This window comes from Triticum aestivum, chromosome 6B, assembly GCF_018294505.1.
Source record: "Triticum aestivum cultivar Chinese Spring chromosome 6B, IWGSC CS RefSeq v2.1, whole genome shotgun sequence".
NCBI lineage: Eukaryota > Viridiplantae > Streptophyta > Magnoliopsida > Poales > Poaceae > Triticum > Triticum aestivum.
Genome location: NC_057810.1, coordinates 491559373 through 491573854, shown reverse-complemented (window position 1 = coordinate 491573854; position 14482 = coordinate 491559373). Strand labels below are relative to the sequence as shown.

Genomic DNA, 14482 nt, shown 5'->3' with positions numbered 1-14482 from the left:
AGCCGAAGGTCACACCGCTCCATATTCAATCCATCCTAGAGGGACCAAAATGTACAAGGACATTCAGGAAAAAATTTGGTGGCACGATATGAAAAGGGATATAGCCACATTCATTGCATGTTGTGATTCATGTCAACGCATTAAAGCCGAGCACCAAAAACCAGCAGGACTATTACAGCCAAATAAGATACCCGAGTCGAAATGGGACGAAATTGGAATGGATTTTATTGTCGGACTACCTCGATCGCGATACGGAAATGATGCCATATGGGTCATCACAGATAGATTGACTAAGGTAGCACATTTCATCCCAGTAAAGACGACCCACACCACTCAGAAACTTGCCAAACTTTGTCTCTCCCGTATCGTCTTTCTGCATGGAGTTCCAAAGACTATAATATCTGACAGAGGCACTCAATTCATCTCTAGATTTTGGGATCAATTACAACAAGCTCTGGGAACTCAACTAGCATTCAGTACAGCTTACCACCCCCAGACTGATGGACAAACTGAACGCGCGAACCAAATTCTAGAGGACATGCTGAGAGCGTGTGTCCTCACCTATGGAATCAGTTGTAAAGAAAGCTTGCCATATGCCGAGTTCGCATACAACAATGGATACCAAGCCAGCCTACAAATGGCACCTTTTGAAGCCTTGTACAGGCGGAGATGTCGTACCCCACTAAATTTGTCAGAGACCGGAGACAGTCGTATCTTCGGCCCAGACATGCTCAAGGAAGCTAAGGAGAAAGTTAGGATAATCAGGGACCGACTCAAGACAGCTCAAAGCCGACAGAAGAGTTATTACGAACGAAAACATCGGGGAGTCAGCTTTGAACCCGGTGAGTATGTGTACCTACGAGTATCCCCTATGAGGGGCCTGCAATGATTCAAAGTTGAAGGAAAGCTAGCACCAAGATTCATCGGACCCTTCTGTGTAGTTGCGCGAAGAGGCACGGTAGCCTACCAGCTAGACCTACCCGAAGAACTGTCAGACATCCACGACGTGTTCCACGTCTCACAGTTGAGGAAATGCGTAAGCAACCCAGAGAAGCATGTATCTCATGAAGACATTGACGTGCAACCAGACCTCACCTACAAGGAACGCCCAATAAAAATATTGGAGGAGTCTGAAAGGAGGACCCATCAGAAAACAATTAAGTTTTTTAGAGTTCAGTGGAGCAATCACACCGAGGATGAAGCAACATGGGAAAGAGAGGATTTTCTTCGGACAGAACACCCACACCTATTTGAGGATCAGCTGAAATCTCGGGGACGAGATTTTTCCTAAGGGGGTAGGTGTTGTGACACTCCAAAAAAATTGATTTAGTTTTTATCAAATTTTATTTTATTTGATTTGAAGGAGGCTATTTAAAATCTTTCAAAAAGGACTCTCCTTCTCAAAAAAATTCTCTTATGACAAATATTTTATTTTGGGTCATCCTCAACCTTGATGTTTGGTATTGAAGGCTTTTCATTTGGTGTTGACTCATCACAATTAATTTTTGGAAAGTTTTTCAATTAAAGAGAAATCCTATGGGTTTTTGAATTATTCTTTTTATTCAAACCATTCTCTTTTGCCATGCCTCATGTTAAAAATTTCTTCCAAAACCCCTCCCTCCACTTTGGGTCAAGTCAAATATCCAATCCCAGCAAGTTCAACCCATTTTTGATTTTTATTCTATTTATTTTATCCTCAAAACTATTTCTGTCTTTTATTTTGGACCTAGGTGATTTACAAAGGAAGTACAAGATTACTTTTGAGTTTTGATCCCAAACCAACTCCTCTGACTAGTCCTTTGTACCCCCAACCTAGACCCATCAAGACCCACTTGTCCACAGTTCAAAATTTTCAAGTTTTGCTCACTGCAAGTTTGGACCAGATTTGTCATTTTTGGTGAAATTCAATAATTTTCTTCCCCAAAAATTATGAGATAAATCAGGCAACCCCTAGATGCATCAAGAGACCACCTCACCAAAGATCAGCTCCAGAAAAAAAAATCATGTGCCAAAATCATTTCATCAAACACCTGGTGTGCACTGTGTCTGTTCAAATTCAGTAAAGTTCAGAGATTCAGTGTTGGGTTCAGTCGACAACGTCGTTTTCTTCAGAGCCTCAGCGTCAATCTCACCAGTGCCCGCTTTGGCACGATGCTCACTGATCCTCCTCCTTATCCAGAGCGCCGCACGGTCATTTGGACGGGCACCAGCGTCGGAGGTGACGTCTCTCACCGACGCCGGCAACTTCTGCGGTGGCAGAGCCACCCGTGGCGGCCAGCAGGGACCAACACCACCTTTCGGCGCCGTCCAGCACCGCCCAAGCCACGCGAAGCCTCCGCGTGGATGTCCGCTTGCCTGTGCACGCTGCGGCACCGTCGCTGTGGCCTGAGCAACACAGAGCGTGCTCTCTGCCGCCGACGAGCTGTGTGAGCCGTTCCGTCGGAAACTTGGAGTATCACCCAAGGCAGGCCAAGCTTAGCACTTGAACGGAACCAGTAGACCATCGCGGTGATGCCTAGCCCCCTAAATCACCTGACCGACCATTGCCTCGCCGTAATCATCGCCGGAGTTATCCCGTTCTCGGCCACCACCTCGGACCAGCTATAAAAGGAGCCCTCGAGCTCGTTCTCGACCCAGCGCCACTCCTCCGCCTCACCAGAGCCCCGCCTAGCCACTAGGAGGACCTCGAGGAGGTCTCCTTCCCCGACTCCGGCCGTCTCGATCCGCTTCGGGCTCCGGCACGATCCACTCCGGTGAGGACACCTCCGCCTCCCAAACCGCGTCAGCAACCCTCTAGTGCACCCACACGTCTGACCCTAGCCTCGATTTGGCGTTTGCAGCTCTCCTAGGCGAGATCCACCACCGCCTGAACCGCCGTCCGCTGGAGTAAAGGCCGCCCTCGACGTGGTGCTCGCCGACGACCAACTCCACCACCCACAGAAGTGGAAGAACACCCTGAGTCCATAGGTACCATCCACTCCTCCTAACTCGCCGTGGATCGCCGCCGGCGACCACCGCAGCCTTCGGGCGCCGGTGACTCTGTTTTGAAGATTCAAACCTGACGGGTGGGACCCCCTCGTCAGCGTTTTCTTCTTTTTGAACCGTTTTCTAAAAACGCCTTCGGGCAAAATACGCTTTCTACACTGAAGCGGTTTCTGTCTTTTTCTGATCTACCCCCTGGAAACTTTCTGTTTCATTACAGATGAGTCCCTCGACTAAAACCTTAATAACTTTTAAACAAAAAATGATTTTTGATTGATTCTTTTTCTGTCATCTTTATTTTTCTGTCTAGTTTTTTATCATCTTTATTTGAAAAATATTTGGAACACTTTATGTGCACACATGGTATTTACGTCAATACGCGTTTTCTTTATACCTTAGATACCGGAGGAGGTGACGGAACCGCAAACTTCACCGAGCTAGACTCCGACTACTCCGAACCAGGCAAGCATGTTTGAACCTTTCATATGATGAGTGTTTTGCATGTTTGCTTGAATGGTTATTTCATGGCATGTTTATATGAATATCAGTAAGTGTTATATTGCATGCAAAGCTAATACAAGTGAGCTTCGAAACTCGATGTGTTATTTGATGTGAGTTTACATAATCATGTGGTGACATGAAAGGTGGTAAGATGGTATTGTTGAAGCATGCCAGTCTTATGCCAAACCATTTAACTCCAGTGATAACGTGGATCAAGTCACGTTACCATCCGTTCCCTTTTTGTGCTACCACATGTTTTCTGCAAAGAATATGGTTTAGTAAGTTGCAAACCTCTTTCCTCGTACACACCAAATAGAGGGGCCGTGACGAGGGTTCAATGGCCTTGGATTAAAGCCAGTCATCCGGTCAGGGGGCATGGGTGTTTCCGGTTGGGATCGAGAGGGGGGCACCCCTTAGAGCGCGTGATATAAATTTGATCCCATGTTACTCGAGGTTGTGGCCTCCCCGTCTCAAAGTTTTTCTTGAACGTTGCCTGGGGTGATTCCTGGCATCGGGATGTGGAATGTGTGTGTACTGGTTAGATGTGTTTCTTCTGAAATACCGTAAACGGAACTAGTCCTTCGTGACTACTGAAACCGGTTGGCTGTGGTTAAATAGTACAAACTCTGCAGAGTCAAAATCATTCGAGTAACCGTATCTATGGTCAAGGACTGTGTTCAACTTGTCTTTGTTAGTCTGAGTGTCAATCTCAGTGACAATCTCTAGTGAATAAACATGAGTGTTAAATCCGGCTGAATGATTACTCCTGTGGGTGGACTAACCCGTTTATTATTATGTACTGAGTATTTCCTTGGAGTGATTTAACTTCATGAATTTATTGAATACGAATGATGAAATATAAGCCCTTTCTGTGATGTTGCTCAGACGTCCGACTGTGGCACTCTTGATATTTACTTTCGATATAAGCCCTTTATGTGATGTCGCTCAGACGTCCGACTGTGGCACTCTTGATATTTACTTTCGATATAAGCCCTTTATGTGATGTCGCTCAGACGTCCGACTATGGCACTCTTGTTATTTACTTTCGATATAAGCCCTTTATGTGATGTCGCTCAGACATCCGACTGTGGCATCCATGTTATTTACTTTCATTATAAGCCCTTTCAGAGATGTCGCATGGACGTCCGACTGTGGCACGCACTGTCATTTACATTTCAATATAAGCCCTTTATGTTGTGTCACTCAGACGCCCGACTGCGGCATGTTAATTTATTTTTACCTTTCGAGGCGTCGCTTCAGACACCCGATCGGTTTTCAGTTATTTTATTGGAATTTCGGGAGGACTACCGCCTGACTTCCTTTTTATTTAACATGCCGTGCAAATTTATTATCTGAGTGTGCATTGCTAACTGCTCATGTGCATCATGTTTGCATTTGTTATATCTTATATCCGAACTGTCTTGCAAGTACATTCAAAGTACTCACCTGGCTTGTTGATTTGGCCAGATGTTGACGAAGGCGATCTTATGGATGAAGAGTACGATAGCGAGTCTGACGCCTAGAGGAGTCCCAGTCAGTCCCGTGCGATCCTGGAATTGGTCACTTGTATCATACACGCTTCCGCTACCCGAATAAAATCATCGAGCCTCACTCCGACGCTCGATGAGCTGTAAGATTAGGAGTCATGTCACCCACTTCACTGTGACATATCCACCACCACTTTTATTACAAGTCAGTAGTATGCCACCACACCCTTGTGTCATATCCGCCCTTATGTATAATATTGGCGTGCTTGTAATAAATTGTTGAGTAGCCTCAGCTCAACCTTGTATAATAATTAGTACTTCTGGATTTCTGTGTCAAGGATTTGTCTGCCAGTAAGAAGATTTTTCCTATACTGGTCTATATAAGGGTCGGTTTCTCAATAAGCTTTTTATTGGAAAATGGGTCGTGACAGAAAAAAGAGAGACCACATAGGATTTGCATCACAACATGGGATGGTTGGGAGGAGACCACGCCCAGATTTCCCTTTTTGTTTCTTTATATAAGGAAACGGGGAGAGACCCGGATGAGAACGTCTGCTTTCTTTCTTTATTACCAAGAGAAAACGTGGATAGACCCAGGTGAGGACGTCTCCTTTTTTTCACGTCCCATGCTTCATCCTATGGCTAAGGACACATTGTATGCTAATCAGATGGATGTAATTTCTTAACTCTCAGGATTAACGTGGTGCCTCATATGGTGCTTCTAATTAGAAAATATAAGATTGTTCTTCGTCCGGCCTTGTTGAATTTGAGCGGCTGCAATTCTAATCTGGTGGGAACTATGTTCATGGCCAAGGTTGAGCCATAGAGGGATCACAATCAGATCCGGGGAGGATCGACATGGCATGTGAGCCAAAACTTTGTGACCTTAGCTAAATTCAAGGATTTTATGAGGCCAGATGGGGTAAAATTTGGCCAGGGTCCTGAACCTGCCCTATAATCTAAGATATGGTGCTTGGGCCAAGGAAATTGCAAAGCAAATTGATAAGTAGGCCACCTCGATTCAATTTGATCATGTTGGTGGCTTCCTGCGTGCGAGGGTTTCTATTGATGTAAATAAACCGCTTAGGAGATGGGTACTGATTGATTCGGCGTGAAGGAAGAAGCAAGATTTATGTGACATCCTATATGAGAATATGCCACACTTATGCATCTCCTGCGATTGCCTGAGAAATTCTGGATTGCTTTGCCCAACTACGGGACCTACTGATGAAAACGAAAACTTACCGTTTGGGTCTAAGCTTTGGCTACAATATGATCGCAAAAGAGCTTGTTCAGGAGATAATTCGAGCAATGATCGTCCGAGTAGCCAGTGAGAATAAAAGAGCTCAAGTAATGTTGTTGATCTGAGTACTGAAGTCACCTCCCCGGTGAAGAGTCATTAACAAAATAAGCGAAAGGGAGGGCCAACATAAGTATATAGTCGTGTTGAGCCTCCCCTTCTTCTCTTGAACTCTAGTGCATAAATGAATGATGATCTAGAGATGAGTGCAAAGGGAGGAGGGGTGGGGATGACTATCTTGGTGACGGAAGTGAATTCGAGAGGAACCCGAAGAAGAAGAAAATGATGTCCACCCCGATGTAGGTGAAAATATGTGGTGCTTCCAGGGGAGCCTGCTCCCATGATCTAGTGCGAGCTCGACCATTGGATCTGAGATCCAACAGCCATTTGAAGAGCTTTGAAACTTTCGCATACCCCTTTGAGTAGAGTAGTTACATGTAGTTCTTGTAGCTTCGTCCCTAACCCTTGGCTCTAAGATCCAACAACTAACGTGGGCACGTATCACTGGATCATGGGAGGCTTAGAAGCACATGATATCCCCTCAACCCCCAATTTAGGTTGGATTTGACATCTCCTAGAGTAGTAGCTAGTCCATGTTTTTCCTTCTTGGATTTGCTATGGTTCCTGCAGTCAGATTTTATGTGCACTACTATTAAAATAGATAGTCTTCCTCTCACGTGTTAATAGATTACCGAAGAAAATTCTTGTGCTCCCAGCTCTAGACGGAAATGGAGATCTCGCTATAAATAGAACGTCGATTTCCAAGAGAAAAGAATGGATATAAGAAAGATAATGCCAACTAGCGGGAAAAGAACGTATAACCTATTAGAGAACTTCTATCAAGGTCATCAAAACATGCCAATCACTGTAAGAATCGCCCATATAATCATTTTAACAAGATAAATCGGTCTAGTAGAGTCGCTATGCCACACTCTATCATTAATATTTTTGGAGGTTGGGTTGGGGAGGGGGGATATTTTGGAGTGCACTCCATCCCAAAAATGATTTGGCATGGAAGACATTTTCCCACACTACTCTTCTTGTTCGTGATGCCTCCTCCCTTGCATCATTGTAGAACTGCCTCTGGCTGCCCTCGGGGCAACACCATGGACTCCTACCATCACATTTTCGGATGACGTGCCTTGCCTCCTACTCCTTCCACAAATCCCACGCTGGCACCATCAGATGACCACCTCCTAGGCCATTATGTCATCAAATATGTCGCTGACAACCCTGCTAACAACGTCTACTTCGTCCTCCGGCCACCTGCTAAAGTCGTTGAACCACGACACAACAAAGAACAAATATGAACTAGAGGAAGAAGGTGGGTGTCTCCCCCTCATCCATTCATCACGATGGCTGGCGAAGAAGTGGCACTTATGAACTTGAAAGTGTCCGGTGATACGCTGAACTGGATCCATTTTTTAATCTATTTGTATGCTTAGATGCAATGTAATAGTGGAACAATGAGGGAAATTGTGCAATATTTTGTGTCTGCTGATGCTTCTATATCACTATGCATTTGGGTGGATCTCTGGTCAATTGTGTATGCTTATTGATGAGTACGATGGGTTATTCGGTGGAGGTAAACGACGACCCAGGATATTTGGATAGTCATGATTTCTCTCTTGACACCACTTTGAGTGATTGGATGATGCTAGCAAAGAAGCCAAACTAGATAAATTCTAGGGCTCACAAGCTTCTAGGAAGAAAGTAGCCCAGCCTGCAAACTAAACCAACGAAGATGAAGTTGCTCTTGTGTTGGCATGACAAGATATCACTATGGATATGATCATTGAAAAACCATACCAGTGCAAAGTATTGAAAATGCATCAAAGATTATTTTTGTCATCACCTTCCCTATAAATCCACACATACCCCACAAATCTCTCACAAATCGATGGCGTGTGATTCAACATATATGTAGCCATTGGGTTGGTTGTTTGGAGCAAGTGAGGAACTCGACTCCTAGCAGTACCACCATTAACGAATATCTGAGCACTCTTATCTTCTGTTAAACACCACATCTGCGTATAAATTTTAGCATCAATGCATTGTTCATTTGGAACTTGTACTATGGGAGCCCAAGAAAGGTACAAGAATTTTACCAAAGAGAAGGGCAAAGCATTTGGCCATCGACATTGTTCGAAAGAATCAGAGGCCAACGAGAAGTGGAACACAAGGAATGAGGACGCTCCTTCAAACAATCGAGGTCATGTACATCTTCCTCTCTAGAATTGGGTGACGATAGGAAATGATGGTGATGGAAAGGAGAAGAAGCCTAGAAGTCCCAATCTGGCGTCAGGCGTGTGGAGGCGCGACGGGAGGAGGAGATCATAGGAGATGCTCAAAAGACAATGAATTGTGGTGGGGATGAAAGACATCTTGATGAGTTGATCAAGTCAACGAAGGAGAAGGAGTTGGCAAAGAAGAGGAAACAAGAAAATATGGAGTTGGAGGAGAGGATGCCAGAAGAGAAGAATGTGTGGTGGGAACAAATGCACGAAAGTAAAATGTGCAAGGATGAGATGGAGGCGCGTAGGCTTCAATTTGAGGAGAATCAGTTGCCACAATGGAAGATTGTCGAGGACAACTGGTTGATGATGTTAGATCCAAATGTCGTGGATGACACATCAAGAACATTTTGGAAGATGAGGCAAACGGTAGTCTTCTAGTATGGCTTGGAGCAGTTAACACACAGAAGGAGGAGACGGTACACACATGGGAGCCGATGGCATGTGATTTGTACATGTCAGTTGAATGTGTGCATGATACTTCATTTTGTGTTTATTCTTTTGGAGCCTATGATGATTTAGTTGAAAATGTTTAAGTGTTTGACGGTGAAAGATAGGAAAAAAATTATGGATGTTGCTCCTTCGACGACTCTATTTGCACGTAACCTCAGTGTCCTCTAAAAAATTACGGAGGATGCTGCTACAAAAACATTTTAGAGGTCGTGTACATGATGGCCAAGGAAGAGTAGTGCTTAGAAGGTGGTAGCGGCGCAGGTGTGGGCTGCGGATGATAGGTATCAGTTCGACTTAAATAGATTTACACAAACGAAAATAAGAAATTATTCATAAAGCATGCATGATGAACAATTCCGACTTACAAGAACCTTGAAGCGAGACTGCCCTCCTCATTATGATGCACACAACCATTCTGATTAAACTTTAAGCCAGGTATTGGACGTCTACTACAATCAAACTATTGCAAGATACGAAGTTAAAGTTGACATTTTCCACACCAACACCTTGCAGAAGGATGAGTGTCCTGACACCATCATGACCATGTTCGACGGGAGATGGCCGAGACAAGGATTTTCTTCCTTGTGGTTTGGCTTGCTAACTGGATGGTCAATGGGGCAAAACCAGCTCACGATGGTCTGGTGGGCAAAATAAATGGTATTCATAGTTCGAGATCATATCCTAGCCAGTTTTAAAGTCCAGGATTGCAAATTGAACTAAGATATGAGTTTGAGATTGAATATACATTTTCCTCTAAAATTATCGTGAGGTAACCTTGTAGATGTTCTTATAGATCTACAGGTATGGCCAATGACCTGACATTTTTTTCTTAAGATAACCCTGTACACTCTTTTCCCGATAATGGGTGACCGACCGGTTGATTCATCACAGAGCTGCGCGACTACAACCAAGTTCTTTTGGGGATTTATTATACTATATACATAGTAATCTTTACGCGACTACATACGAAGCAAAATAAGTGAATCTACGCTCTAAAATGCATCTATATACATTCGTATGTGGCTTATAGTGAAATCTCTATAAAGACTTATATTTAAGAATGGAGGAAGTACATCATGACGAACAAATGTATACTTCCTCCCTTCCATATAGGGCTGCAAGAAATGTTCGAGGCTCGTGAGCCGCTCGAGATCAACTCGTTTTTTGGCTCGACTCAAGATCAACTCAAAAAGAAATGAGCTAAGTATGAACACTTTTTGTAGCCCGGTTGAGAAACGAGCTGATCTTGAGTCAATACTAGCTCGCTCGGGATTAAGTCATATATTAAATAGAAATAGGATAATTTATTACCATATATATCGCCCAGGATTTTTCTCCATTTTATTTACAAACAAACATGGAAGCTTAATTAATTGTAAGGAAAATTTAGACCATATTATGGTATGTGGTCGGCCATGTGTTAAATACTCTATTGTTTTTGGCTCTCCAGCATGCACTACGCTGCAAGTTTTCATGATTGTTGGCCTGTTTTGTTTTCCCAGACTTTCAGTGGTGGGAGAATAAGTCATTCTAAGAAATTATTATTATCAACGTTTTGATTGGGATAAATATTTTAATGTTTTCTATGTCAAGTTATGCCTTATCTAGTGGGAATAATAGTCATAGTCTTAAAAAAATTGTCGTCTCATTTAGCTCGAAACTAGCTCGAGATCAACTCGAGATCATTACAAGCTGAGCACGAGTCATGTTCTACAGCTCGATCTTAAGCTTCACTCAATTTGAGCTCGCTCGAATTATAATATGAGTTGAGCTGAGCCAAGTCCAACTCGCTCGAACTCGTCTCGTTTGCAGCCCTACTTCCATAACATAGTGCCTATAAATTTGTCTAAATCTCAAACACTACAAACTTTGACCATATTTATAGAAAAAATATATGTACATTTAGAATACGAAATGCACATCATTGGATTAATCATGAGTTAAGGCATCTCGAACGCCTACCCGCAAACCTTTCGCATGTGTCCGAACAGCAGAAGCCATCCAACAAGGGGCTGTATCGGTCTGCGGCGCGGTACGGACGCAATTTCCCCCGCAAATCAAAGACAAGTGTGGGAGGCTTAGTGGGAGTCCAGACCGATCCCACGCTCACTTCTGATCGCCCTGGCCCACCAAACACCCCTCACCCCCTCCCGCGCTTTCCTTCTGATGCACGCGTCACTTACCGCGCCGCATTCATGTTGGCCCAGAGCACGCAGAGGCCGGCATTGATGTTGTGATGTGACCGGACAGAGGGAGGGCGGCGCTGACCGACGATCACTCGGCAGCCACCGCTTCAATGCGGACGCGGGTTTCCAAGGAACCAACTTCGGCCATTGCGCCGCATTCAAGCAGCTGACCGGCCCTTCGCACGGCCTAGCCACTGCTATATAAGCCGCGCTCTGGCGTCGTCCACATTGCATCCTCCTCCTTCCCTCTCCATGCCCATCTCCCTCCACATGTTCGGCGATGGGCAAGTCCTAGGCTTAGGCGCCGGCAGGCGGTTTCCCGGGCGGGATCTGGTGGATCGTGGCGATGCCGGCATGCCGCCCTCGAACTTCGGGACCGTCGTCCTCATTGGCGGGCGACTCCTCGACAAGGAAGTAGATCTTCATCTCCTATGGCAACGAGGAGGACCAGCAGCCAACGTCGTAGCAGTCCGCGCCGGCGGTGCCGGGCCAGCACTACGCCGCCACTGACACGGAGTTCGAGGAGCAGATCGAGCTGATGCTCCATCGCTCCATCGTTGACATCAACGGCTTGGCTCCGCCACCAGGGACGCTCCTCCCCGTGAAGCCGGAGCCGACATCCCCTCCATGCTCTCCGTCGTCGCGCAGCCGCGGCGTTCAAATCGAACGTCGTGTGAAGGAAGAGTGGCTCTCACCACCGCACAGACGTGTCAAGGAGGAGTGGCTCTCACCGCCGCCCCAACACTCCATCAAGGAGGAGCGTCGCTCACCGCGGCCCCGGCGCATCATCAAGGAGGAGCGTCGCCCACCACTGCCCCTGCCCAAGGCGCGCAGTCGCACTCTCCACTAACTCTGCGGTGGTAGGGCCGGCGACAACTGTTCGTGGTCTTGGAGCGCCATGGCGGTGCGGGAGTACGCCGACCGGGAGCAGCGCTGGCAGGACAGCCGCAAGGCCGCGTGCTGGTCCAAGTTCGCGGACTCGGACGTCCCGGCGCCACACATCACAGCGGACCCGGACCTGTTTTACGCTTGGGCCCTGGACCGCTTCGACGGCCAAGTGTCGTCTCCGTCGCCTCGACGGGGAGATGACCGGGCATGGCAAGGAATGGTCCCTCGCCGAGATTCGCCATCGACGCCTCCTCCAATGACCGCCGCCCTCTCCCCCAGCCCATGTACTCGGTGGCCGCGGCGGCATTGCGCACGACGCAGGAGGAATCGGAGAGGATCATCCGCGAGCGTCAAGCGGCCGCTGGGAAGCCCTGTTGCGACGCCGCCACCTTCCGCCACCCGAAGCCCGACGACGACGACTCTGACGGTGGATCGGGCGCCGATGACGGAGGAGGAACCGCCGGCCAGCCCGACATGGCCTACGAGGTCACCGTCAAGTATAGGATAGTTTATGGTTTTATTTTATGATTTTTAGTTCACCGAACGAAATATCGTCTGGTTTTATGTACATATTATCCTAGTTTCGATGAAATCCGTCGTGTTTATATCAAAATTCGTCCGGTTTGATCGAATTTCGTTCAGTTGGTTCGAGTTGTCAAAATGTATGCGGCTACGATTGAATGGCAGCCTCCCGCATCCTTGTCCGTAGACTGCCCCCCGGCCCCTTTCGCGGACGGAATTTTGCGGGTTGCCGTTGCAGATGCCCTTATATTTCCATAATCTACATGTTTGGTAATGTAGATGTAGACAGTTTTTTCTATAAAGTTGATTAAAGTTGATAAAACTTGACTTTCAGAAAAATCTATAGGAGGGAGTATCAATCAAAGTAACATACCTTCAATAAAAAAGCAACATATCGTAACTCTGGTAGTACACAGTACTATAATCGTTCGTCGTACATCCTCGCCAATTAATCCCCGTACAGGAACCAGACAGATAGGACATGTTTCCGCACTAATTATTCGCCAACAAGTTGGCAACCGGCCCATGTGTGATCGTCCCAACTATCCGAACCATGTAGTCGACCGGCGTTTCCTGGAGCGCGCCGGGGCTGGTCCCGGAAGCCCGATGGTAGTGGTACGGTGACCCGGTGCCACTGTTTGCGCTTGTCCGCTGCCGCGTCCTCCTAGCTCAGCACGCACGGCCGGTCGCGCACCCCGGAGACAGGCACACGGCACGCATGGTACGCACGTCCGTGAGGCCAGCGCTACGATTCCTCCGGCGGCCGGCCCACCGCCGCCTGGCGCAAAGGCACCGTCGCCTTCTCTCGTACTGGGACAAGCATGCATAATCTTGACGCAACAGTCACACCGCACCCCCTGGTAAAGGAGCCTGTCGCGCCCATGGATCTCTTTTTCTCGTCACAGGTAGCCTAGGCACATCTGTCCATGGACGTCCCACGATCCTCTCGCCCCGTCCCATGTGCGGCGGTAGTGTACCGGCCAGCCCACGCGCCTGATCGCCGGCAGCGCCAAGGGGTAGCCACTGATCGGTACTTGTCTCGGGTCACGTCACCACAACTAGCGCATGTAGTCATGTCCCGGTTCTCCAACGGCCCCTGCTGGCAAGTACCAACGGGCGTTCGGCTACGAGGAATTGCACTGTACATGTTTTGATGATAAGGCTATATATATATAAGTGCGGTGTTTCGGTGCCCAGGCTCATGTGCACCCGGTCAGAAAAAAATATCAAAACAATATATATAAGTGTGGTGTTTCGGTGCCCGGGCTCATGTGCACCCAGTCAGAAAAAATATCAAAACAAATACTAGGAAAATTCAAACAATTACATTTTTTGTGATAGATAATTTGATGCGTGAGGTTCGCTCCAATTTTCAAGTCATTTGGACATCTGAGCAGCTCTCAACAAAAAGACAAATCGGGTCAGAACAGTGCATGAATAATAAACGTTTTTACAGATCCCGAATTTGTCGTTTTTGCCGAGAGCTGCTCAGATGTCCAAATGTCTTGAAAATTAAAGCCAACCTCACGCATCAAATTATCTACCACACAAAAAAATTGGATTTTTTTGATTTTTTTAGTATTTATTTTGTTTTTTGTTGTCTGGGCGGGTGTAGCTTTGCCTGAGCTCAGAAATGGGTAACCGTATATATATATACAACTTCCATCTCAAAATGTAAGATGTTTTTGTAGGGGAGTACATAAATTTAACTCCACTCTTCCCTTATCATTTCCTGTTAATTTTTTTAAAGCACTGCACCGTAGAACAATTGTTCTACGGTATTTTCACTAATATAAAATAGTACAAGTGGGAGAAGAGCAAAGAGAAGAAAGGAGAAAGCTCTAACTAGGCTAACTAATAAAGAAATAA

At 46.3% G+C, this 14482-nt stretch overlaps 1 protein-coding gene across 1 annotated transcript in view; it reads right to left on the bottom strand.

Moving 5' to 3' along the window:
• The window catches only part of LOC123139289 (uncharacterized), an 88466-nt gene extending 76261 nt beyond the window's left edge, over positions 1–12205 (bottom strand). Inside the window, exon 1 of the mRNA XM_044559088.1 lies at positions 12055–12205. Within this exon, the coding sequence (XP_044415023.1) occupies positions 12055–12205 (151 nt within the window). The remainder of the gene's footprint in view (positions 1–12054) is intronic.
• Between the last annotated feature and the right edge of the window lie 2277 nt (positions 12206–14482).